This window comes from Stegostoma tigrinum, chromosome 13, assembly GCF_030684315.1.
Source record: "Stegostoma tigrinum isolate sSteTig4 chromosome 13, sSteTig4.hap1, whole genome shotgun sequence".
Taxonomy (NCBI): Eukaryota; Metazoa; Chordata; class Chondrichthyes; order Orectolobiformes; family Stegostomatidae; genus Stegostoma; species Stegostoma tigrinum.
The window spans coordinates 50,135,717-50,163,652 of NC_081366.1; the positions used below are offsets into that span (position 1 = coordinate 50,135,717).

The window sequence follows — 27,936 nt, forward strand, 5'->3', positions numbered from 1 at the left end:
AAGTATCATTCATGTCTCATGTCCAGTTGGAGTTTTGAACCCAGTCTGTACTCCTTCATATTTATCTCTTTCACCTTTATCTTGAAGAGCAACACTAGGGATACCTAAAAAGGTCTCAACGTGCTGAAGCTACCAAACAGGACTACTCACCTTTTATAGGAAGGATATTATTAAATTGGAGATAGTGCAGAAAAGATTTACCAGGATGTTGCCAGGACTGGAAGTTTTGAGTTGTAGAGAGAGGCTGGATGAGCTGGAACTTTTTCACTGGAGGGTGGGAAGTTGAAGGGTGACCTTATAGAGGTTTATAAAATCATGAGGGGCATAGAGAAGGTGAATAGCAAAGATTGCTTCCACAGAGTTGGGGAGTTCATAGCTAAAGGGCATAATCTTAAAGAGAAAGAATTAAAAGAGATCCGAGGGGCAAACGTTTTGCACAGTAGGTGGTTCGTATGCGGAATGAACTGCCAGACGAAATAGTACAGTTACCACATGTAAAAAACAGGTACGTGAATAGGGAAGGTTTAGAGGGATATGAGCCAAAAGGGTCTAGTTTAGTTTGGGAAACTTGGTCAGCATGGACGAGTTGGACCGAAGGGTCTGTTTATGTGCTCAATGACTCTATGTAGTTCTAACAAGGCATGAATGTCAGATTTTAACCTGTGAATTTGATTATAGACTAGTTTACTTGATAGACTCTTGTGTCAGTTATTGAAGGTTATGCAATGAATGACTTGTATCCAGTTGTCAGCAGGCAAGGCATACAATGTAAAGTGCGCTCAGCTTCTACACAATTGCTGTAAAAAGCTTGGCAGCACGCTCATGTCATAATTGGAAGTTTCCTTTGCATGAAGGTTGGGGGCTTGCTTTCAATAATGTGAGTTGGGAGGATCAATTGAAGGAGCTGTGTATTATGTTTTGTTTCATAAAAATGCACAGCACTAACTCCTTGATTTCCCATTTCATTGTTCACCTTGATTAACAAACAATATAGCTGTGTGAGGGCAAGCAGGTGCACAAAAGGCAGCAACACAGTGCCCGGTTGTTGTTCTACAGAGTTGTATAGACTTCCAGCTGTTTCAAGTTCTACATATTGATTTTAAAACAGGGAAGAGAAATTTCAATTTGGAAAAATACCATCAAAACAGGAAAAAAAAAGTTAACAACATTTTCCACAGAGCAAATAGATTCTGAGCAAATGAAACTAAAGTGCTAGGTATTGACGTACATATTTCTTTGTTTGTTTCAAAGTGAGGGGAAACAGGAAAGTAATCAGAGATCCACAGTTACAATATGCATGTATCAGTAATTCTGATTAGAGTTAGTGAATTCTGGTCAAATTCACCATTTCTTTATATTTATGAATGTCATACATGTCTTGTGTCATAATATCTGTGGTAAGAAATGTTTCCTGATCAAAGATGTAACACCAGTAATATTTTCCCTCTGTGTCTATTACAGAGAGTATGTTTGCAGAAACCATAACTTCAGCACGGCTCAACACAGCACGACTGAATAGTTGCCTTCCTCAGACGAGTCATGACAATGCCAACTTCAATAATAACGAACTGGAGAACAGTGTTGTGGTGGCAAAAATCACAAACCTAAACGTAGGCGAAGTTCAAAGCCTTGCAGCAGACAATCATAACTTACCGTGCTGTCCCAACAGACGGCTTCGCTCACGGGGCCTACCGTCCTTCCTCGACACTGACCTTCACTTTCACCATATACGAGGGCCTGACGTCACTCTTTCTCAGGACAGGATGGGCGCGTGCACAAACTGGAAGGAGAGTACTAGGACCCTGGTGTTCTCTGATCGACCTTTACATACTGGAGAGACCTTGTATGTGGAGGTGGGACATTTAGGGTTGTCGTATTATGGTGCTCTGCTCTTCGGTGTGACATCATGCGACCCCAGTACCCTGCGAACAAATGAGCTCCCAGCGGATCCAGAATGTCTGCTTGATCGTAAGGAGTATTGGGTGGTGTACAGAGGTTTCTCAGTGCCCAACAACGGTGATATTTTCAGTTTCACTATTCTGCCAAATGGTGAGCTCCATCATCGTGTTAATGGAATAAACATAGGGATGCTGGTCTTTGTGGACACCACTCAGTCACTGTGGGTATTCTTCAGCTTACATGGAGTGGTCAATCAGCTCAGGATTCTGGGTAAGTAAACTGGTATTTGCTTATTTGTCCCACATGTCATGCTTATTAGAATTATAGTTACAAAATGGTGAATAAAACATATGTTGAATTTATTAAAGTATTCTAAACTATAAATGTAAGAAAAAAACCCCAACAGATAAGGATAGGAAACTTTGGTGGGCTTCCAATAGTTGTTCAGTGATCCTTTTTTTGAAGTTGTGTGATTGTTAGACAAGGAAATAGTGCTGATCAGTTCAATGATTAACAGATAGTACATATACACACACCTTCCTCCTGAGCAGTTACTGCAAGAATCAATACCATCAAGAAAAAAGCAGAGAAACATTCCGAAGTACTGTCCTTTTCAAACTGTATTTCACAACATACTGTCTGGTTAAATTGAAATGAGTTGCATGGAATAGTAACCCATTGTTTGGAATTAGTATTCTTAAAGGCTCTTTCATCAGGTCTCATTGGATTCCATGTAGAAATTTCAATAAGCCAATCAACATGTTTTTTTTTCAGTACAGCATATATTTTGTGTGTGTTAGTATACTTAATTTTTTTCAGATATTGTAATGGCTGTGACTTTCATCACCAAATTATTTGGGAAATTAGTCAACAAAATGTAGAAAGTTTGACTCTGCATAACGGCGAAATAAACACACAGTTTTAATTCAGAATCGCTGAATCACTTAGATTAGTCACAAATATTCTTGCATAGGAACAGGAAATTTGGCTTTTTAGATTTGTGTTGGTTCTATTCTGCACATGAGTTCCCTAGTTTTGTCCCATCCCCCATATCCTTCAAGCGGCTTGTTTCTTCAAGCAGCTCATCTGTTCCACTTTAATTGAAATAATTGATGGTTGGTGCCTCATCAGTATGTGGGAGAGATGTCAAAAGATGCAAATATGATTGATAATTGAGTTTAAAGCCACAAGAAGCTGGGGGCCCAAGAGAATGGTCCAGTTGCATATAGCTATTGCTGGAGAAGAAGTTTGAGTCATTACAGGTGCTGCACAGGAGAAGTAAGTTGGGAGTGGTGTGGCCCAGGGTTACTTTGTGTGGGTCAGGGAACCACTCCTCCGTTGTCCGCAGCACAGCATTGCCAATGCTTAGCTGAGCTGAAAGATACACTAACACATTCAGCTCTGCAGGTTGTTGTTTGTAAAGCTGCAAAGGGGACTGCTGGTTTTGTTTCATTGACAGTTTTAAGCGTATAAAGTTATTATCTTTCCTTGAAATCGCTTTTAAAATTCACATTAGTTTATTTGAGCAAAGTTGTGTCAATTAAAGTTTATTTTTCCCATTGGTCATGTTTGGCAATTTTTTTCAAAGAAAAATTTGAATGATTTTTTTTCTTATTCCATGAGGATTTAAAAGACTTGGCACTTTGATTACATGGTGCATTGATTCTATTTGTAGTGGATACTGTAAAAGTGCTTCAAAGGCTCAACAAATATCAAGTCATAGAATCAATGTGAAAATCAAACCAATGGGCCTCCAACGTACAGTCTTAACTGGTTCTCCATACTGCAGTATGCAGAACATGACTTTATCCATTGTAGAAATTAGGGTATCTGAACCTTTTACATCAATTTAATAGCATCTTGTTATGATTGAGCCCAATGATCAATCCCTACAATAATAACTTACCTTAATAACAACATTTAATTACAACAGTTGAAGTTGTTAATCTTCCTTATCAAAGGAATCCTGATACCACGGTACACTCCCCAGGTTACAGACAGATTTACCACAACCTTCAGAAACCTGCCCACCTTGACAAAAATAGCAACCCAAGGGAAAATTGTATTTAGAGAAGGAATTTAAATAGCAAATCCAGGGGCACTTTAAGAGCATGATAATAAAATGTGAGGCTGGATGAACACAGCAGGCCAAGCAGCATCTCAGGAGCACAAAAGCTGACGTTTCGGGCCTAGACCCTTCATCAGAGAGGGGGATGGGGAGAGGGAACTGGAATAAATAGGGAGAGAGGGGGAGGCAGACCGAAGATGGAGAGTAAAGAAGATAGGTGGAGAGAGTATAGGTGGGAAGGTAGGGAGGGGATAGGTCAGTCCAGGGAAGACGGACAGGTCAAGGAGGTGGGATGAGGTTAGTAGGTAGATGGGGGTGCGGCTTGGGGTGGGAGGAAGGGATGGGTGAGAGGAAGAACCGGTTAGGGAGGCAGAGACAGGTTGGACTGGTTTTGGGATGCAGTGGGTGGGGGGGGAAGAGCTGGGCTGGTTGTGTGGTGCAGTGGGGGGAGGGGACGAACTGGGCTGGTTTAGGGATGCAGTAGGGGAAGGGGAGATTTTGAAACTGGTGAAGTCCCCCACCCACTGCATCCCAAAACCAGTCCAACCTGTCTCTGCCTCCCTAACCGGTTCTTCCTCTCACCCATCCCTTCCTCCCACCCCAAGCCGCACCCCCATCTACCTACTAACCTCATCCCACCTCCTTGACCTGTCCGTCTTCCCTGGACTGACCTATCCCCTCCCTACCTCCCCACCTATACTCTCTCCACCTATCTTCTTTACTCTCCATCTTCGGTCCGCCTCCCCCTCTCTCCCTATTTATTCCAGTTCCCTCTCCCCATCCCCCTCTCTGATGAAGGGTCTAGGCCCGAAACGTCAGCTTTTGTGCTCCTGAGATGCTGCTTGGCCTGCTGTGTTCATCCAGCCTCACATTTTATTATCTTGGAATTCTCCAGCTTCTGCAGTTCCCATTATCTCTACACTTTAAGAGCATGTTGGGTCACTACCTACCATGTTTCCAACCTCAAGGCAGTTGTCAGGAATCAGAGGGCAGGCATGAAATTTCAGTTCCACATGCCTCTCATTTGGTCCTTATCATGCAGGTTTGCTCAGTATTTGCTATTGACATTTCAGCTGATGGCCTCACCATTTAGGACTGAGATAAGGAAAACATTTCTTCGTCTAAAGGGTTTTGTACAATTGAAATTCTCAACCTTGGGGATCCATGGATGCTCATTCATTGAGTATATTCAAGATTGAGGTTTTCAATTGTTAATGGATTCAGGGGCTATGAGAATAGTTAGGGAAGTTGGAGTTGAGATGGAAAAGCAACTATGATCTTAATGAATTTAGAGCAGGCTTATTCTCTGCCATTCAATCATCTTTCTATCTTATCAGCCATATTCCTCAATCATTTAATATGCCGTTATTTTTCCATAAATTTTTTATTGTACTGCATCGTTTCTTTTACATTCTTCATTAATCACATCCATTACTCCTAAGTGCCCTCTGTTATCTATTCCAGGAATTCTTTATGGTTGATCAAGCATGACCTGCCTTTGAGAAATTTAGTAATTTTGATAGGTAATAAACTTCAGTAATTTACCAAGAACTGAAGTAAAGTTTGCTGGCTTAGGTTATCCTCCATTCCTCTGACACTATTTTTCATAAGAATTTTGAAAAATTATCATTAGCCTTCTTTATTTCACCCACAGTTTCCTTCAAAATCCTTCAATGTAAACCAGCAGATCCTGGTAATTTACTTACTGTGAGTTTTGATAACTTCTTATGACTATCTTTTTGAATAATAATCTTCACTGAGGCAGACTACTTATTCAATCTCTGTCATTATCTCGCATTTAACTACAAGCTTCACACTTTACTACAAACTCTTATTGGGTCTACTCCTGCCTTGTATATCTTCTTAGTTACATTATTTCTGTAGAATTTTGTTTTATTCTTCATGATTTTAGCTCATTTTCTCTACGTTACCATATATTTCTATCCCCAAAGGTTTCAAGAATAGGAGTGACTAATTAAATCCAGGTCGATCTCATTTCATGCAAATTGTTTTTTTCTCTCTGTAGAAAAGTACACAATTGCTCCTTGATGTATTTTATACTATTCCCTTCAATGGCCTTGCTTGATAAATTATTTCATGAATATTGTGCTTTACACAAAATGCCATTTCTCTATTTTGATTATCAGTTTTCAAATTATGAGCTATTTACCACTCTGAGTATAACCATTTTCTGATCTTGAAAACATCAGTTAGGTCACCTTGAAGTTTTCTCTTTATCTGTCTTTCATTGTTTTGTGCGTAGACCATTTTATCAACCTATCTGCTCTTGCAACAAACAGAGGAAACTTGGAAATTAATGGTTAGACAACTCATCAGGCTTTACATGACTTGAGACCAGTCCTTTGAACCTTAAAATTTCACTGTAAATTATTTTGAAGAACATTCTCTCTCTGTGTCCATTGCTGTAAAGTCAATTGATATTAAAGAAATTCTCAGCAACTGCATAAATTACTAAAGACATTTTGATCGTGAATTTCCAATAAGTTATCTGAGGTATACAGTGCACTTCAATTTTAATTAGTGTCATTTACAATATCAGTCTTCTATGAAAGAGACTTGGAAAAAATTGTTCAAAATACCGTGGTTTCCCAATCCAGCAATTTGACAATGTAATTTAAAATTAATTGAAGATCTAAGCTTCAATTTTCTATGCACATTTTCAGTGTTCATTGTAAAACAAATATTGACTACTGTACAGGGGAGATCTTTCCTACCGTTCAAAATAATCTAATGGAATCTTTCCAGTCCACCTAAGAGGGCAGGAGGGACCTCAGTTTAATGTTTCATCCAAAATAGGTCTCCCTCAACAGTGCAGTACTCCCTCATTATTATAGTGGAGGTGCAGCCTAAATTCTGTGCTGAAATCACTGAACTGTAACTTAAACTCATAATTTTATGATTCAAATGTGGAATTGCTGCCACAAAAACATGGCTGATACTAATGACAGATTAAAGAGATTTGACATTGTGAAGCCACAAACGTTTCTTGTAAATAGTTTAATAAATAGGCTCTACATCCTTCCATAAGGAAGCAGAGAGACAGGACATCGATTTTAATGTATTCATAATAAGGGTACCTCCAACATTGCCAGACTTGTGAAACTGAAGAATTATTTAGTTGAAAAAAATTAAGTCAGCTTGTACAATGAAAGACCTGTTGATCAAGTTAATTAAATAGTGCACGCTTAAACCAAATATATGTGTGACGAACAAAAGGAATATAATGTTATAGAGTTTGCCTTTCAGTGCTGTCACAGATTTCAGTTCTGTTTAATGATGGATACAAAATATGATTTGAGGGGTTTTAGGTTAGATGTTAACTGATACATTGGGGTTTTTCGCTGAGATTAATGTGAAGGCATACTCATTAGAACATAGTAAAGAGTATCTCAGTCTTCATCTGGCTATTCTGTATTTGGTCTTGGATTGGTGACCTAAGACTCAGCAGCAAAAGCCATTCAGCCCAATAAGTCTACTCAGCCGTTAATGAGATCATAGCTTATCTGAAAATCCTCAACTCTACTGTCACTTCCCCGTAAACATTGATTCCCTTACCGTTCAAAAGTCTGTCTGTCTCATCCTTTATTATGCTTAATCACCCAGCATCAACAGCCCTCTGCAGTATGGAATTCCACAGATCCGCAACCACCCGAAGGGACAAATTCCTACTCACCTCTGTTTTATATGTGCGACCCTTTATTATTTGATTATGCCCTGTGGTCCTAGACTCTCCCACAAGGGGAAACAACCTTTTCATGTTCAGTCTGTCAAGTTCCCTAAGAATCTTATGTTTTGATAAGGTTACTTCTCATTCTTCGGAACTCCAATGAGTACAAGCCCAATCGACTCAATCACTCCTCATATGATAATCCCTCCATACTCAGTGTTAGTGTGGTGAATCTTCTCTGGACAGCCTCCAATGCCAGTATGTCTTTCCATAGGTAAGAGGACCAAAACTGTTCATAGTATTCCAGCTGACTAGTACCTTGTATAGTTTTAGCAAGACCTCCCAAAAAATTATACTCCATTCCTTTGAAAGGAACACCAACGTTACATTTGCCTTCCCTATTATTAACTGAACTTGGATGGTAGCTTTTTGTATTTCATGGATGAGGACTTCCAAATCTCTGTTTTAAAAGCTTTCTGAAGTCTTTCTTCATTTAAATAGATCAGCTCATCTATTCTTCCTGCCAAAGCTCATAACCTCACATTTTCTCACATTATCTTCCATCTGCCAAGTTTTTGCTCATTCAAACTGTTTGCATCCCACTGCAGACTCTGTGTCATCCTCACCACTTGCTTTCCCACCTATTTTCAAAGTAAACCTTTATTTCCAATACATTTATGATCAATAATTAAGGATAAATAGAATGGATATATTTTCTTTCCTCAGCTTATGTTAGCAATGAGCACTAAATATAGTTTGAATTGCTTTAGGATCAATATAAATTTCTGTTTACCTCTGCTATGTGAAATTATGTTACAATTCTGTCACATTTCAGGAAGATAAACACTTACTATATGCATTGGCATTGGAGTTTATATCATGGCAATGCTCTTGTGCATGTTGAAAACAACAACAATAATGTGCACTGAAATAGAGCGTGCTCTGTGGAGTTAACAGGCTTTAATATTCCCTCTGCAGGTACGTCTCAGTCCAGTCCTGTAGATGTATCTCCTTCAGGTTCTCCGGGTGGTTCCCATTATGACAGTGACTCTGACATGGCATTCAGCGTTAATAGATCCTCCTCTGCATCTGAATCATCACTTGGTAAGGAAATACAGTAGACTGTTTGCATGAAAGCACTCGGCCAAGTTTTCTGAAGCATAAACAGAAATTACTGGAAAATTTCAGCAAGTCTGGCAGCATCTGTGAGAAGAAAGCAGAGTTAATGTTACATGTCTGTGACTCTTCATCATTTGGCTTTACTTAAGCCAAGTTTTCTGTGATTGAGAAACATGAGATTTCGGTGTAGCTGTTTGAATTAATTATGTGGTATTGGGAACAGATTGAACATGTGTGTGTGTTGTTTCATATTTGGCCAGGTTTCAATTTCAGCCCTGACAGATGGAAGAAACCTTATTATGCACCAGTTGTAAGGTCCTGTTCAAAATAATTTTGGTTGGTCTCAATTCATTTCCTAACAAGCACAGTTCCATAGCACCATATGTCATTCTAAACGCTTGAGCTGCAACACTCAAATAACAGAAAGATCATTCCTGGAGGAAAAGGAAAAATTCACACTGATGAACTAGAAGGAACTCTTTCAGAGTTACGGTTAAACACGTTATTGGAAGTGAGTGGAGGGGAGTTCAGGGTGGTTGGTAAACTGAACTGTGAAAATATGCCCCATATATCAGCACGGAAATCCTATCATTATGATGAACAGAATAATTTGGTTAGTTAATTTGCAGCTTGTCAAACTTCTAAACCACTACGCTTTGGAGAGTGTGACTGTTTACCTACAGTTTCAAGCAGCCTTCTAATCTTATCGACACCATCAATAGCTAGTGCTGGAGTGAAGCTGATGGCCACCTTGCAGAAGTGACTGTGAATAAAGTACCTGCCTCATGAGTGGGAGTTTATCTTCTAAATTACATTGAGAAGTTAGTATGGAAGTGTCACGACTCCAGGCTATCGTCCAAATAGGTTTATTTAAGAACACAAGCTTTAATAGCGCTGTTCCTTCGTCAGGTGGTGACTTCCATACCAACAGCATCTCCACATTATGACAAGTTGGTGTTTTTATCATTAACACTTTAAAGTGGTGATCTGACCGGTTTCCAGGATGATGAGATAACTAAGAGGTTGTTTCCACTGATTGGTGAATTAATAATGAGGGAACAAATGCAAGGAAAAACATTGTAGTTTTACAAAGGGAAGTAAATTTACATGCCTTGTTTTCAAGAGATGCAAGTTCTACCTGAGATGTACAGACTAACATGATTTTCACTGCTGGCAGGAGGTAGCTGCATCAATGCACAATGTGAATCCTTCATCCTTCCACAAGAAACTTGTTAATGCAGTACCATGGGCATGAGTTGTAGATCTGCATTCAGAACTCGGCCTGCATCCAACATCCTGGATTTGGCTTTTATGATGGGAGCTTTCCAACAACACACACCAGTATTCCTGCAGAAAAGACAGTGGTAAAATAGAAATAGGGTCGCTGCATCCCGATTACTTGGCATTGCAGAAAATGTCCCAGAATGTAAACACCCCTCACAAAATGGGTTAGGAATCTTGCATTCTGTCTAGCTATGCTGGCTCCAATCTCTGGATGCACCATTCTTGTCTCTTTACTAGTACCTTGCACTTCCACCACAAAACATTTTTCTTATAAACCTTCCTGACCTCTGCCTTACCACTGACTTTTTTTCTCCTCTTCTCACTTCCTCTTTCACTTGCTCAAAATCTATTGCCTGTCAAATTTTCCCAGTTTTGATGGAATGTCATTTGATAAATACCTCACAACCTGTACATGTGCATGGAATACCATTAAGTATTAAATGAAGAACAGTAACGTGTATTACTGTTTCATATTGATATTGAGCAGGATAGGCAACACTCGGAAATCAGAGACAACTGGTCCTCTTAAGATCCAAAGCTCACCTCCAATTGTACATAGAACATAGAACATTACAGCGCAGTACAGGCCCTTCAGCCCTCGATGTTGTGCCGACCTGTCATACCGATCTCAAGCCCATCTAACCTACACTATTCCACGTACATCCATATGCTTATCCAATGACGACTTAAATGTACCTAAAGTTGGCGAATCTACTACCATTGCAGGCAAAGCGTTCCATTCCCTTACGACTGTCTGAGTAAAGAAACTACCTCTGACATCTGTCCTATATCTTTCACCCCTCAATTTAAAGCTACGCCCCCTTGTGCTCGCCGTCACCATCCTAGGAAAAAGGCCCTCCCTATCCACCCTATCTAACCCTCTGATTATTTTATATGTTTCAATTAAGTCACCTCTCAACCTTCTTCTCTCTAATGAAAACAGCCTCAAGTCCCTCAGCCTTTCCTCGTAAGACCTTCCCTCCATACCAGGCAACATCCTAGTAAATCTCCTCTGCATCCTTTCCAAAGCTTCCACATCCTTCTTATAATGCAGTGACCAGAACTGTACACAATACTCCAAGTGCGGCTGCACCAGAATTTTGTACAGCTTCACCATAACCTCTTGGTTCCGGAACTCGATCCCTCTATTAATAAAAGCTAAAACACTGTATGCCTTCTTAACAGCCCTCTCAACCTGGATGGCAACTTTCAAAGATCTGTGTACATGGACACCAAGATCTCTCTGCTCATCTACACTACTAAGAATCTTACCATTAGCCCTGTACTTTGCCTTCTGGTTACTCCTACCAAAGTGCATCACCTCACACTTGTCTGCATTAAACTCCATTTGCCACCTCTCAGCCCAGCTCTGCAGCTTATCTATGTCTCTCTGCAACCTACAGCATCCTTCGTCACTGTCCACAACTCCACCGACCTTAGTGTCGTCTGCAAATTTACTAACCCATCCTTCTAAGCCCTCATCCAGGTCGTTTATAAAAATGACAAACAGCAGTGGACCCAACATTGACCCTTGCGGTACACCACTAGTAACTGGTCTCCAGAATGAACATTTCCCATCAACTACCACCCTCTGTCTTCTTTCAGCAAGCCAATTTCTGATCCAAACTGCTATATCTCCCACAATTCCATTCCTCCGCATTTTGTGCAATAGACTACTGTGGGGAACCTTATCGAACGCCTTGCTGAAATCCATATACACCACATCAACCGGTTTACTCTCATAAACTGTAATATTCCTACCTCGTTGAGAGGATCTTGTCAACCAAATGTTTTTGTTCTTATGCTAATTAGAATGAGCTTCAATATGGGGCATTTACACACCTGATATTTTGCTCACACCAAGCATTAAACTGAAAATGTCATTGCACATGTCATACACATGATTGACGTATGTGCTATACCACTTTGAATCAGCACATAAGGTTCAGTTTCATCTCATAACTGGCTGCAGTTAACAAGTGGAGTGACAGGTCTGACTCAAACTGAGGTTCAATCCTTTATGTTGCCTGCAAAAAATTGCATTTGGCCAAAGCAGTATAAAAATGTTTTCAGATTTTCTATTTTTTGGCCAAATGGGTTTGATTCTAATGCTCCTTGTTATCATGTAACTGACATCACCCCAGTATGGATATGAAGATGTTGCAAGTTTTTACATTTTATTTTGAAATGTGAACACAAAAGCTCTCAAGATGGCTACACTTTCGCTTTTTGCATTTAAGCAGTGGACGGTAGATTCTGCTGCTTGTACCTGTTAAATATGGACCTGAGTGAAAGAACTTATCAGTCACCTGTGAACTGTACATTTCCTCCTGTTTAAGGATGGATCAGCAACAAAAAGGAAATATAACATTCTGAGCGATTTGACTTTCTGTTTCTTAATTGACAAAGACATGTTGAAATTCAATTGGTAATAGCTAGCTGTGTAATGGATCCCTTTCACCTTTCATGACATTGTAATGGCCTGCATTATGACCCTCCTCAGCATCACAGATTCTAGTCTTTAGTCAATTCGAATCACTGCACATAATGTCAAGAAACAGTTGGAGACATTGGATATTACAAAGAGTGTGGCTCTGACAACATTTCTGTAACAGTCCTGAAGACTTAAGTTTCAGAAATTGCTCCATGCCTAGCGAAGTTGTTCCAGTATAGCTACACTGATTTCTACCCGACAATGTGGAAAATTGCCCAGTTATGCAAACATGATACGACTAATTACTGCCCCATTAGTCCACTCTGAATCATCAGAAGAATAATGGAAGGTGTTGTCAATGCTATCAGGCAGTTCATGCTTGACAATAATCTGCTCATTGATGCTCATTTTGGAAATCACTAGAGCCACTCAATTTGTGACCTTATGACTGCCTTAGTTCAAACATGGATAAGAGATCTGAAATCCAGCACTGAGATGAGAATGACTGTTTTTGACGTCAAGGCCACGTTTGACAGAGTGCGCTATCAAAGAGCACTAGGAAAACTGGAGTAATTGGAAATTGTTTGACATCATCTGAGTGGCCCACTTGATTAGCACCACATCCACACTTTCAAACTTCTCATCACCAATGCACAGTTGCAGGATGTGTACCATCTACAAGGTACATTAAATTCACCAAGGTTCCTTAGAAGGTACCTTGCAATCCCATGACCACTATCGAAGGACATGGGCAGCAGATACATGGGATACCACCAACTGTAGTTCCCATCCAAGGCATTAACCATCCTGACTTGGAAACATAGCGTTGCTCCTTCAGCGCCAAATACTGGAAAAATACTGGAACCCCCTACCTAATGACATTGAGCATTTACCCAGACCAAATGCATTGCGGTGGTTCAAGAAGGCAGTTCACCAGCACATTCCCAAGAGCAGCTAAGGATGGGAAAAAAATGTGGTCCAGCTAATGAATGAATAAAGAAACCTAACAAAGTCCTTGGCTGCTTGAAACTCTCAAGATGTGAAATGCCACAGGATGTTTAGCATCTTAATATACCGCATTATTTGAAAAGGGTTGCTGACCTTGTAACATGATCATTTGGATGTGACAGCCACATTTGTTGCCTGCTTTGAGGATGGAATGAAGTTGTTGTGGAAGCAGAGATACAATCAGAAAGCCATTGAATCAGCTGCAGTCAACAAAGCAAACACAGTAAATAAACAGCAATACCATGAATTCAAGAATAAGATTCTCCTTAAACTGTTTAACCTCAAATTCACCTGACGAAAATAACTTTCTTACTGAGAACTCACAGAACTCAAGACCTATCCTCCAACCAAAACATTAGCTCATCTAAAAACTACAGGCTTGTTATGAAAGAGACACAAATAAGCCCAAGTTGTAATTGTATTTTTTTCCTTTTCGTGTGTATGTAAACTTTGTGTGAGTGTTTGTGTGTTTGACAGTTAATTTGCATCTTTAAACATCCAGGAAAATTGTTGGATAATAAATAACCTTTGTTATTTTTAAACTCACATAAATATGTCGCTCAATTTATTTAAATTGAGATAAATCACTCTGAGGGGAAGAAAGCATAGACCCATATACAAAATACTTTGATAATGGACAATAAGGAGACAAGTTCTGTCCATAACATTGACTTAATTCACTCAGTTTCAGAATCTAAATAATGAATTGTTAGTACAACAGTACATGTTACATTCAATTACACCTCTTTTTATATGTCTAATTGATTGCCTTTCAAAATTCTCATGCACATTGCAAAAACTCAGCCAAGAAAATCTTATGTTTCTGACCAAAGATCTGTATGTTTTATGTGGTGAAGCCGTAACATAAATGGTAAATACATCTTGCACATGTCTGTCTGCTTCTACTGTAAACCTGCTTTAACAAGGGTGCTAAAAGTGCAGGTTAGCAGAAAAAGAACCGCAAGATACAGGAAATCTCCCATTCGTAACTGAAAATACTTAAAAAAGCAGCTGTTGCTTTTAACCACAATTATTATCAGCAATTGACACTGCCAACAAAATTAAAATTGTGCAGAAGCATGATTCTTCTGTCTTGATTAAGCAAAGAAAGGAAACCTATATTTGTACTATTAACTGTATGTTAGTGTGTCATTTAAAATGCCTATTGATGGCTTGTTATTTAGACAGAAATAGACACCAAGGCCAAAGGACATGCTCCATGTCATGGGAATTTTATAACAGATTATAATAATGCCAAAGTGAGTTTCCTGAACGATAGCAGGTTAAAAGGAGTTCATTCAGTGATGAAGGGGAGATGCATGAGTGCCATCTAAAGGACAGTCTGCAATGAGTTTTGTTTGTGGTCATCTCAGCCTTTATTCCTACTTATTTTAAGAGTTCTCTATTTTACTGAATTAAAACAGATACATATTGTTTAGTTATTACAAGAAGGTAATCCCTACTGTGGTTTGCATTGTCCCTTTGAAGACTAGCAGTATTCACTTACTGGTCACTATACTCCCAAATATTGTCATCTGCAAATTTTGAATTGTGCCCTGCACATCCAGGCAATTAACATATATCAAGAAAATGTAATAATCCTAGTATAGACACGACCTCGGAAATAGCAGCGTGTTGTGTACCTTCCTACAACCAAGAAATAATCATTCCAATTTTGTATCCATGCAGCAACTATCCCTTTTTATTCCATTACTTTCAATGTTGAAAGCCTATTGTGTGGCAGTTTATTAAACATCTTTTGGTAACCCATATTCACATCAGATACATTAGCTTCATCAACCCTCATTGATATGGCATCAGAAAATGCAATCAAATTAGGGGCACGTGGTTTCTCTTTAACAAATTTGTGCTGATTTCCCTTAACAAATTTACAGTTTTCCAAGTTACTGTTAATTTTTGTTCATAATTTGCAATTCTCCTGTTCTCTGGCACAGTATTGGAAGAGCATGCCTGTAAATTTCCTTAGATTTCATGGATGAATCCCATTCAGTAGCATTGAGTCACTAAGTTTAACTATAATTAGCCTTTCTCGTATGTCCTCTTCATCAATTTGTAGACCATCCAGTATCTGAAATAACACTTCCACCACAATAACTTTGGCAGCGTTTTTCATCCTAGGTAAAAGTGAATGTAAAGTATTCATTTGGCACCTCAGCCATGTTCACTGCAGCCATTCAGAAATCTCCTTTTTTTGTTGTTAAACAATCCCAACAATTTCTTACTACCCTTCTACAATTCACATTCTCAAAGAAGATGTTTAGTTTATTTTATGTAGTAGCTACAGGAGGCTTAAGGACAACCTTCAGTAATCATTTACAAATTAAAATGAATGGATGATCTGCATGTTCCAGGTAGCTTTACATGAAGCATCAATTCTACATGGTAAGGTGGGGCTGTTTTTCTCGGACGGAGAAAATTTAGAGGGCAGTTGATGGAGATTTACAAAGCTAGGAGAGGTCTGAAGAGAGTAGTTAATAAAAACTATTCTTATCGGTGAAAAATTCAAAAATAAAAGGGAACAGATTTAAGGTAATCAGCAAAAGAAGCAATGGTGATATGAGAAAACATGCTGTGTGATGCAGAATGTGTTTGGGATCTGGAATGCCAATGCTTCGGAGTTTAGAGGAGGTAAATTAAACCAATGCACCTAAGAGGAAATTGGAGTATTATCTTAAGTGAATAGTAAGAATGTGCAGAGAAGTAAGCCAGGGTAAGTTGCTCCTTCAGAAACCCAGCACAGTAACTATGCAATGAATGGCTGCCTTCTGTGCTGTTGCCACTTTGTGATACGTTACAAATTATTCGGTCTTATCATTTTTTTTTCAATCCTGTTTGTGCTTTAGTCCTGTTAACCGCACTATCTGGATTCTACAGTACTAGAAGTTAGCTCACAATAATTAGTTATAGGCAATTTAAACAAAATGCACACTGTAAAATGCTTACTTCAACCTATTACTGTAATGTAAGAAAATGCATTAAGAATGGGTGCTGTATGTTGACTTAAACATAAAAGGTAAGTTCTTGGATTAACAAGCTTTTGTTGATTTCTTCTTTTAATTCTTAGTAACCAATAGCGTACATTATTTTTCATAAGTATTTGCATCATTCTTGGATAAGGAATGAAATTTGGCAGCACTACACACTGTTGTCAAAAAAATGTGTATAAGCATTCTGAAAATGGAACCGTGCACAGCCCAAAAACAAAAAAAGGAACAAGAGTCATAACCATAATCATAAGATAAGGTGACAGTCATGAAATATCTTAAGTCAGGTGCTCATTTCAGAATTTTACAACATTTAAATTCAACAGAATAAAACAATTTAACTCACTTAATGGTCACATACACATGAATTTTTATATTAACAAATTACACAGATTTGAAACAGCGTGACCAATATGACCATTTGTTTGCAGTATTTTAATTCACAATATTTTTGCCATTTAGAAGTGTAATAGATGTTACAATTTATAAAATTTAAGACTTTCAAGTTAAATCTTTCTTTTATTTGTAATATCAATGAGAGTGGAATTTCTTTTGTCTGCTAAACTTTTGCAAACTGTCTTTTTGGTCGGCAGTGTACACCATATGCTAAGGATACATGCTATTCAGTGTTGTTTTGTTGTCTGTTTTGGGATGTCCATTGACGCTTTTCCTGTTTTTCACAGTGACTGCACCCAGCTCTCCTCTGAGCCCTCAGTTCTCCCCAAGTTTCTCTCCGCCTGAACCACCAAGTAGCAAAAATGGAGAATGCGCAGTCTGCTTCGATAGTGAAGTTGATACTGTTATTTACACCTGTGGACATATGTGTCTCTGCTACGACTGTGGTCTTAAGTTGAAGAAGCAGATCAATGCCTGTTGTCCTATCTGTAGGCGAGTTATAAAGGATGTCATTAAGATATACCGTCCATGAGATATTTGGCTCCTATAAGGACTGTTTCTCAATCCACACTATAATTTTCTAAAAAAAAGTAGAGGTTTTATGGATATTGAAAGCTTCTATTGCTCACTTTAATTTCAGTTATATACACAAAGTGTGGCTGTATTCTTTGTCATTTAACTTAGTTTCTCTATCTCTTTATTTGTCTTCCCCCTTTCTGTCTCTGTTCCTGCTGTCTGCAGATACTTGCTGGCAGGAAACTGGGATGGCTGCACACAGTTCCACCTGTAGAAACAGATCCACCTGATAATTAACAAGTATTTCTCAAGCAGAGAAATTTGGAGACCATCCTGTAGCCAGGCTGAATACAGGTTAATTAATCTAGATAAAATTAAGCTGTTCAGTTGAAGAGCAATATTCTTCTGATTTCTTTTGCCATTCTGTCATTGCTCCAAGGAAAATACTAGTCATTAACAAAGACCAAATAATTTGAGAAAGACAGATATTCTGTAAGGATATCCCAAGATCACATCTATGACAATATTTCCAATGACTTACTACTAGCAGGTTATTTTCCACAGGCAGTTAGCTATTGGTCTGCAGGGTCAGTAATGGAATTCTCTCCACATATTCTCCACAAGGACTGATATTACTGCATTTGCTTCATGCACAACAGCCTGTGAAGTTATTTAGAGAGATCTCAATTGCCACATCCAATTAAGACATCATAATTACCTTTAAAGTACATTTTAAATTTAATCTGGAGATAATGTACATATTTCTAACAGATTAGTTCATGTCTAATTGCTGTTGTGTTGTGGATGCGATGTGCATGCCAAAATTGATAGCTGGTGAAGGACCCCCAAATTGAGAGCTATTTTGTCTAAGTTTTCTAAAACATCAAGCAGTGACTTTGCTGAAGGAATTGGGGAGTTTGATGGGTTCAATATAATGACTGGAAGTTGTAGTTTCCCTTTTTGGCACAAATTCAATAACAATAAAATGTAAACGCATAACAGTGACTGTAAACAGGCTCTTTTATTCAAAAAAAACTTGTTTTATTATTTGTTTAAAAATTGGTCCTTTTTTGTTCATCTGCTGATCGGGTCATCTCACAAGTTTTTGGTTCATTACCAGCCGTTTCTTTCATACCCCTCTGTAAAAACAGCTTTACAGTCTCAACTTGTCATTCTTGATTGAGATCTGTTTCCCTGTAATCCATGAGTGAGGACATAGTAGTACATTCCATGAATTTGAGAAAACAGAAAAGAGTGAGGGTGAGGAGAGGAAGACCCAAGAGAAGCTTGGTTCCATCAACCAAATTTTTAATTGATTCACATGTTTCAGAGTCTTGGCTAACATGCCAGCAAAGAGATATTGCAACTTTAAAATGGCTTTAACAATTAGAAGTTTTATGCTGGATTTTTTTCTGTGGTGATTCAATGCTACAGGTGCCTTACATAGGAAGGTGATGCACTTTCTGATTCCCCGTGAACTTTGACTGCCACTATTATAGATTCACTGACTAATGGCAAAGTAGTTTTATAGGACTCACGTGACAACCACAAAAATATTTTCCTTTTGATAATGGATCGAAAATGGTATCTAACACAAATATATTTAATATCTTGCCTAATTTGCTGACTTTGTACAAAAATAGTATATAGTTTCGTTAGAGTATTGTTTCAATATTCAAGATGATGGCTCATACTACAAATGTCAACAGACACTTTGTACAAACTCTGCTTGCAATATATAGTGTAAACATTATAATTTTTTTTGCACTTAAATGTTTTTTGTTGTCCAGGATTTGAGTGTCTGTGTGCGTGTACTTGTACTGTAACTGAAAAGATTAATAGATGAGTTACAAAAGAGGAAATGAGACCCAAATTTGAAATTAAAGGTTTGAGTGTACCTTTCACCAAGGCCTAACAGGATTGACAATCAGAACTGACAGAACACCTCTTTAAATAGTTCATAACAAGATTCGGTAACACATTCTTTTAAGGAGATATGAACAAGTGTCCAATAAATCTTTCAATAATTTATCAAATTCAAATTAAGATTTCACTAGATAATTTAATTGTCTTTTACTCTTCATTTGCTTTTGTTTTCTACTCACCTTTTAATTCTTCTGTTCCATCCTAACACCCTTTACCCATCCAATATTACTCTCAACTTTGTAATTCTCTTTTTGACCGTTTATGTTCAATATATCTTTCCATTATAGTCTCAGCTTATTTATATGTGTCCATAGACTATTGAATTTGTAGAGCACCTGATTCTGCCCTTGACCTGTTAAAGGTTTCTATGGACAAAATCTTGTGGAAGCGACGAGGTTTTCATCTGCAGACTGGAGAATAGCTAGGATTTCTCTGTCTCCTCTTTTCAGGAAAACCATCTAGTCTAGCACTTGACAGAGCAGGGCCAGGCTTTTCCCAGAGGCCAAAGACCATAGGGATGGATGGCCTGCTTGCCAAGAGCTTCTGGCCAATCAGATCCCAGCAATCCTAGTGAAATTTGCTGTCTAGTACAACCACCCCAAGGATTGTCGCTGGACCTCACAGTAGATGTGAGTGATAACAAGTGATGGGCTTGTGAGGATGGTTTGGGATTGGGGGAGTCAGCATTAAATGCAGGGAAGAGGCTCCCTACCTGATGATGTCACATAACCCAATCAGCCATTTGGCACCTTTGAATGAAGTGAATAATGGTGAGTCTGCAGTCAAACAAATGTGCCTGGGTTTATTTGTATACGCCCAGCACAGCAATCCCATTTCCTACTCCCTCACAACATCACCACTAGCTGCTTGATTAATATCTGCAATTTTTTTTCTTTATTCATTCACGGGTTGTGAAGTGTCGCTGGCTAGGCAGCATTTATTGCCCAGAGGGCAGTTAAGAGTTAGCCACATTGCTGTGGGTCTGGATCCACAGGTAGGCCAGACCAGGTAAGGACGGCAGTTTCCTTCCCTAAAGGGCATTAGTGAACCAGATGGGGTTTTCCCGACAATTGACAATGGGTTCATGGTCATCTTTAGATTTGGAATTCCAGATATTCATTGAATTCAAATTCCATATCTGCCATGGCAGAATTTGAACCAAGGTCCCCAGAACATTATCTGGGTCTCTGGATTAACAGCCCAGCAATAATACCACTAGGCCATTGCCTCTCCATGGTGCATTTAGGTGACAATGGGGCAGAATGGCCCATGTATAGATGTAACTAGAGTGAAGCTGAGAGGATAGAATGAAATTATCCATTGCTACCAAACCTGTCATAGCAGAGGGCACAAAGTCCTGCCCCATATTCTCATAGTTTTAGCTTGTCACTGCTTGGAAATAAGCAAAGGAGACCTTCTTTTAATATAGGATGTTCATAGGTTGTGAACCTCCCCAATAATTGCTATGGAGAGGTCATGGTGAGCTGCCTTCTTGAACCACTACAGTCCACTGAGTGTTTGTACACGAAGTGTTAGGAATGAAGTTCTAGGTTTGTGATCTAATGACAGTGAAGGAACAGAGATATAGTTCCAAATCAGGAAGGAATGTGATTTAGAGAGAAACTTGCAGCTGATTGTGTTAACCAAGGCGTTCTAGGTGGTACAGGTTATGGGTTTGGAAGATATTGTCAAACAGGGCTTGGTGAGTTAGATCAAATATAATATCAGTATATGAAAAATAAATCAAACTTTATCTCAATGCATGGGGAGGTCTTTAAACAGTGTGTAGAAAGCATGTGCCGAAAAGCATGTACCAGAGAGGTAGATAATGAGATGTATCACATTGAGGTGTTGGCATTCTGAGATAAAACCTTGCCCCAGTATTTTGGGTTCAGTGTACAGAAAGCAAAGAAACAGGGAATATTGCAGTGACTCAATATCCATATGAAGAACGTGTTCATTGTTTTTACCAGATTTTAAAGAATTAAGGACAGAAAATGTTTTTTAATAGCCCTGTCATAACCTCAAACTGTGAATCCGTTAGGGCAACCTATGAAGTCTTTTGAAATGTAGTAATAATTGTAATGTAGGAAATATGTTAATTTGTGTAGTGAAAGGTTGTGCAGGCATTGGGATAAAACCAGATACCATGTCTTTGATGGTATTGGCTAAGGAATAAATATTGGCCAGGGCACCAGAAGAAGTCCCTTGCTCTTCTTCCAATAGTGCTCTGGGGTGTTTTTCATTCATCTGAGAGGAAAGACTGGACACTGGTTGAAGAAGTCATCTGAAAAGTAGCACTCCAACATTACTGTGCTGACAGATTGGTCTATATTATGGACTGAATGTAATTCTGGTGGTGGTTCACATAAAATGGTAAGACTGCCTGCACTTGCTGGGCTCACCCCACTGCAAATGAAAGTACAGGCAGGATCGTTCATTATTCCCCAAAAACAGGTCCTGTCTCAGAGAGCTGCCAGCTAACTGGAGGGTGGCAGATTTCATGTCCCATTAATGATGGAACACAGCTCTGTAAACAGAAGAATGAGAGGAAGGCCTTTAGCATTAGAAGTAGGATCAAACTCCAATGAGGGGCTTCAGGAGGCATGTGTCATTGGAAAGTAATGGCCACAGCTTAAGGTATGCCCTCCATTCGTCAGAGGATGTCCATCAAAGGCACCAACTCCCTCAACCCAACCACCAGCCCGGCAACAAATCTTGTCAGGTTTTACTTGGAAGCCTGGTGCAAGGCATCAGCCTCTCCTGTTGCAGGTAAAATCCCAATGTCAGTGGGAGGAGAACATTTTGTGACCCAAGGGCAATTTTTTTGTTTTACTCCTCCTTGGCAAAATTGTAGTAGGTGTGACCATAAGATCATAAGATATAGAAGCAGAATTAGGCCTTTCAGCCTGTTGAGTCTGCTCCATCACTGAATCGTGGTTGTTATGTTTCGCAACCCACTCACCTGCCTTCTTCCTGTAATCTTCGATCCCCTTACTAATCAAGAATCCAGTCTTAAATACAGTTAATTACTTGGCTTCCAGTCGTCTGTGACAGTGAATTCTACAGATTCACCACCCTCTGGCTGAAGAAATTCCTCCTTATCTCAGTTCTAAAAGGTCACCCCTTCACTCTGAGGTTGAGCAGTCAGGTCTGAGTCTCTCCCGCAAGTAGAAACATCTTCTCCATGTCCACTCTATCAAGTTCCCTCAATCTCTCATAAGTTGCAATGAGATCACCCACCCTCTCCCCCCGCCCACCACAACCTTTCTTCTAAACTCCGTCAAGTTCAGACCTGGGAGTCTTCAACTGCTCCTCATATGTCAAGCCTTTCAGCCCCTGAATGATTTTTGTAAACCTCATTTGGACCCCCTCCAAGACCAGCACATCCTTCCTTAAACATGGGGCCCAAGACTGCTTATAATATTCCAAATCCAGTCTGACCACAGCCTTATACAACCTCAGCAGTGCATCTCTGCTTTGTGTTCTAGCTTTCTTGAAATTAATGCCAACATCGCATTTGCCTTCTTAACTGTCAGCTGGAATTGCATATTAATCTTAAGAGAATCCTGAATTCCTTAGTCCCTTTATGCTTCAGATTTCTGAAAACCATTCCCATTTAGAAAATAGCCTACACCTCTATTCTTGGTACCAAAGTCCATAACCTCGCACATTGTATTCCATCTGCCACTTCTTACCCACTCTCCTAGCTTGTCCAAGTCCTTCTGCAGCCTCCCTACCTCTTCAGCGATACATGTCCCTCCACCTATCTCTGTGCCATCTGCAAACTTAGCAATATTACCCCTCAGTTCCTTTATCCAGATCGTTAATGTATAATATAAATAATTGTGATCCCACACTGGCCTCTGAGGAACTCCAATAGTCACCAACTACTATTGTGAAAAAGATCTCTTTATCCCCATTCTCAGCCTTCTGCTAGTCAGCCAATCCTCTATCCATACCAGTAGGGTGGCATGGTTATTCAGTGGTTAGCACTGCTTCCTCACAGCACCAGGGACCTGGGCTAAAATGCACCCTTGGGTGACTGTCTGTGTTCAGTTTGTATGTTGTCTCTATGGGTTTCCTCTGTATGCTCTGGTTTCCTTCCACAGTCCAAAGATGTGCAGGTTTGGTGAATTGGCCTTGGGAAATGCAGGGTTCACGGAGTAGGGTGGGTCTAGGTGGGATACTTTTCAGTGGGATGATGTGGACTTGATGGGCTGAAGGGCCTAGTCCCACACTGTGGGGATTCTATATGAGTAGGTGCTAAGAATGATGTCCAAATTTACAAGAATCTCCCAAATGCCATTTTTCTGCAGGAGTAATAAAATTTTAGCCTATTATTTAAGCCTCTTGCATTTAACATCTGCTTTCCTGTAGATTTCACCTGTAAAAGCTTTAGCTACCCTTGTCCTTGACTGCATTTTCTTTTATTAGTGAAATTATTGACTTGTGCTAGTTTACTGTTCCATTATTAACACCGTCCACCAGTACATCACTCAAAAATCTGGCACAGACTATAAGCCTAATGAGTTCCAGGCTATACAATCATTCACGCATTACAACAATCCCAATCCTGATTTCTCCCCAAATCTATACTTTTGTGTATTCCAGACAGCAATTAATTTTGGGCATCAGGTCTCCGGTTTAGCTCCTTTCTTTGAATACTGTGATTAATTCTAGCATTGCCATTGCTGCCCTGTCAGTACATTTCAGGGATCCACCTGGAATCTTCCTTGCCTATAATGCTTACTATTACTAGAAGCTTTTTTTTAACCCGTCAATCAATGAATATTTAGAAAAGCCAAACATTTTAATTCCTTGCTTTTTCATAAACATGGTTTAAAACAAAATTGAGGCAAAGCTGGTTTGTAAGATTTCACTTGAAACTTCCTTTGTATAGCTGATGCATTAGATTTAAAATATTGAATGATACAGTCAGAAACCATAGGTAATGAGCTAGTGCCTTTGTTTTGGTGGGGATGGGGCAGCACACAGGTCACCCCTAATTGATGTATTGTTATAGCAAGTGTTATCTTTGTTGTGTTATTACATTCAACATGTTACAGCCAATTTTATAAACAACCAAAGAGGAATTAACCTTGCCACCTTAGACCCGTTAACAATGTTGTGCAATAGTTCAAAAACACACCTCACTGGTACATTAAGGATTAGATTATTAGTTTTACTTCAAGGTAAATATGCTTTCAGATCATGCTTGTTCATGTTTCCTCAGATTAATGTGTTCGTTGGAAAAAAGATGTAATGTTCCATGTAAATTCTGTAAAAGTGCTGCAGTGAAACCTCGTACAGGCTGACAACTAAAGATGACAGTTTTTCACTGTTGTATTTCTGCTGTCATCTGTTTACAAGGTGCACTTTATATACAGTGCAACATTTTTAGCTAAGTGCAAAGGAATTGATTGTGGGGTTCATTGGATTATTTTTAAGCCTAAACTGCATTTAAGATCTTAACCCTCAAGGTTTTAAGCAGTGGCATTGCATTTCCACTGTATGTGTTACTCTTTCTTGAGTTGTGTCTGTTTTTGGAAACTTTGTAAACTAGTAAAATAAATCAATCACTGGCATTAGTTTGATTTGTAAGCAGTTTTAGCATCTATTTTATGTAGGCTTAAAAGATAATGGTCCTAATTTTAACCTCCTTCTGGTGGTGCAATGAAGATTTTGCCTCATGCAGTGACATCTGGCATTATCATCTATAGAAAAGTTCTATAAATTTCTTAGCGTGCAGTTAGCATTAATAAATACTAGTTACTAGTTCTTAAAATATATTCAAAGAAAAACACTGTAAAAAAAAAAGTTGGATTGGGTATTCAGTGAAAAAGAGGTTAGATGAATGATTGTATGGAGACAGTTTTTTTACTCTGTCTAGCAGTACCTGTGGCTAGTGTGTAGTAGATTGGACCATGCAGAGCAATAATTTACACACAGTTTGTGAGCACCTTAAAATCTCAATTGATCACAAGTTAACTGGATTGATCCACATCTTTGCATTGTCATTGCACCAAGTAAAGGTTAAAATAGTGTCCAATATCTAAGCATATTGTTTATATAGGAACTAAGGGAGACACTTTGTTTCTGGTAAAGCAGATAAGAATGCAATTGTTAACTGTGAAAGACGATAGTAGTTGGTTATTCCGTTTAAAACTGAATCCAAATAACTGTGACTTGTTACTTCTATCCACAAAGATCTAAATCAAAATCAAACAAGAGTCAACATAAAAACATATCTGGATTAATTAAAAATTAAGTTCCTTTTGAAATTTAAATACTTAAAGAATTAATTGAAATTGTAATGTTTAAGTAGGAGGTTCAGAAACAAGTTATTACCCTCGTCCTTGTACTTTATAGGTTAATTTTCTGAAAACACTGCAAACAAATTATGTTTTGCTGCTTTTTGTAAATTATTTGCTTAAAACACTTTGTTGATTCTGGTTCTGAATAAATACATACTGTACAGCTTCATAGTAGACTGCTTCACTATGTATACTGGGATGTTTTCAGATGAAAATGCAGTTTTAATGCTGTTGTTAACAGTTGCATAATTGTAACATTCCTTTGTTATGTGACCAAATGCTTCCCATGTTGCTCACACGACCAGGCTTATAAAGTCTTTTTGAGACCTATTCTGTAGTACTTAGTTTGTGTGTTATATCTTAATCAACTCATAATAAATTGCTGCTTTCTACCTACCCGAGGTTCTTTCTAAGTTTTACAGTCCCTCTAAGTTCAGGACCAGTCTGTTTGACCTATCATGCCAGACATCATAGAAATTCCCTTGACATAAGGAGTTCAGTTTTAAACCGATTTGAATTCTGTGTAATGACACAGAGAACATAGCTGACAAAGACTGCCCCTTATTGAGTAATACTCGCATGTGAAAGAAACTTTCTGCATCCAACCTAGGCCCTTGGAATATCTCATTTTCATCAGCATTGTATTTTTATCTAAGATCAGGCAGCATCATGCTCTTTTGTTTTCTAAATGGAATGAGGTGTGAATTGTAATTAAATTGGTATATGACAAAAAATATATAATCCCATGTTAACAAAATTTTCAGTCCTAACATAGATGAAAATCACATGCTTTGTCACCAATATGCAGCCCAGTTTGACCCCGTAATTGTCTAAGTATGCTTAGAAATGGTTGTGGAGTAAGTCTTGGTAAAAAAAAACATTTATTAAACAATGTACATTTTATGTAGAACAGAGAGGAATTCCTATAGACTGAATCCTTGTAGATGGTGAGTCACATGACCTGACGTCATTTCCTGCAATGTCACAAGATTGATAGCTGGGTGAGATTTTCATATTAGGTGTACATTGAACAATCGTGTTAGCCTTCTCCCTGTGATAGGAGTGATACAGAATCCAAATCAAGTAATGCTTCATTTACTGGAAAGGGAAATTATACAAATGATACAACAATTTCCAAATGCAGCCTTTTATTTAACGTCACTGCATTTTTAAGATGGAATGTTGTAAGTATATAATGGATTCATCAGAAGTTAAAAGAGACAGATGGATCAAATGTTTCAAGTCATAGCTGTTGCTCTTCATGTTCAAGTATGGAGATTTTTTTTAAAAATATAAACATGAACATAAACATAAGCTGTTTAAATTCCAGAAACATTTTAAATTTGTATCAGGTAAACTGTCTCATCAGTAGGGCTGGAGCTAATCACTTTTAAGCATCACAATATATAGGAAATGAGCTCATTGACTCCCATGAAGAAATAAATGGGGATATGCAGTTCGATAACGTGCAATCAGTAACAAAAATTAAGGAATGCAGATATACAGCGTAGGGTTCGAAGCTGATTGCATTCTGCTGCCCTATTCTAGTTCCAGCTTTTGAAAAGTTTGGCCCGGATAATAATTTGCTTTATTGAGTGTAGATCATGCAAATGTAAAGGACTTAAATTCCATGTTAGTAAAATCATGCCAACATGCATTGTAAGAAAATACAGATGTGTTGTTTTATAATTTGTTTGCTTCCAAATGATATGGTTAGGAAAGAAAGAATTCAAGAGCCTCCTCATATTAGTTAAAGAGCATATCTGACAATAAGAATGAAAATTTCAATAACAGTAGGGCTACTCCAAAAGCCAGAAAATTAAAAAGTCAGCAGACTGTTACAGAAGTTGATGAGATAAGCTACAACCACTAAATCTGGAATGTCATCTCCATGTAAAACAAACATACTGGTTGAAAGTAATGCAGACATTGAATTCTGCCAAGGCATTTGCCAGACCAGATGGTGGTACATGAGAAACTGTCAAAAACCATGTTATATTCTCTCTTGATGTGATGTTGGGGGTCATAATTTACACTGCTAAATTATGCCTTCAGTCAGTAAATGAACTATCAAGCTAGCTCTCATTACGCAGTAGATAAAACTTGAGCAGCTGCTTCAGATTTGTCTATGATCAGCTAATGTTCTGTTCCGGGGCCATGTTCTCCTTTGTATGTGGAGGCGTATTCTAATACACGAGTGGTCACACTTTTTTTTAAGGAATTCCCATTTGCACTGCATTCCAGATCAAGCATCCCCCATTTTTCTTCTGGTCTCT

General features: G+C 38.6%; 1 protein-coding gene across 3 annotated transcripts in view; it reads left to right on the forward strand.

Moving 5' to 3' along the window:
• Positions 1 to 25,990, forward strand: part of neurl1b (neuralized E3 ubiquitin protein ligase 1B) — a 419,935-nt gene extending 393,945 nt beyond the window's left edge. For all 3 annotated transcript variants that reach the window (XM_048543833.2, XM_048543834.2, XM_048543835.2), the window contains 3 exons: positions 1,462 to 2,169; positions 8,634 to 8,759; positions 17,189 to 25,990. In XM_048543833.2, coding sequence (XP_048399790.1) covers positions 1,462 to 2,169; positions 8,634 to 8,759; positions 17,189 to 17,433 — 1,079 coding nt within the window. In that variant the 3' untranslated portion in view covers positions 17,434 to 25,990. The remainder of the gene's footprint in view (positions 1 to 1,461; positions 2,170 to 8,633; positions 8,760 to 17,188) is intronic.
• The last annotated feature ends 1,946 nt before the right edge of the window (positions 25,991 to 27,936 follow it).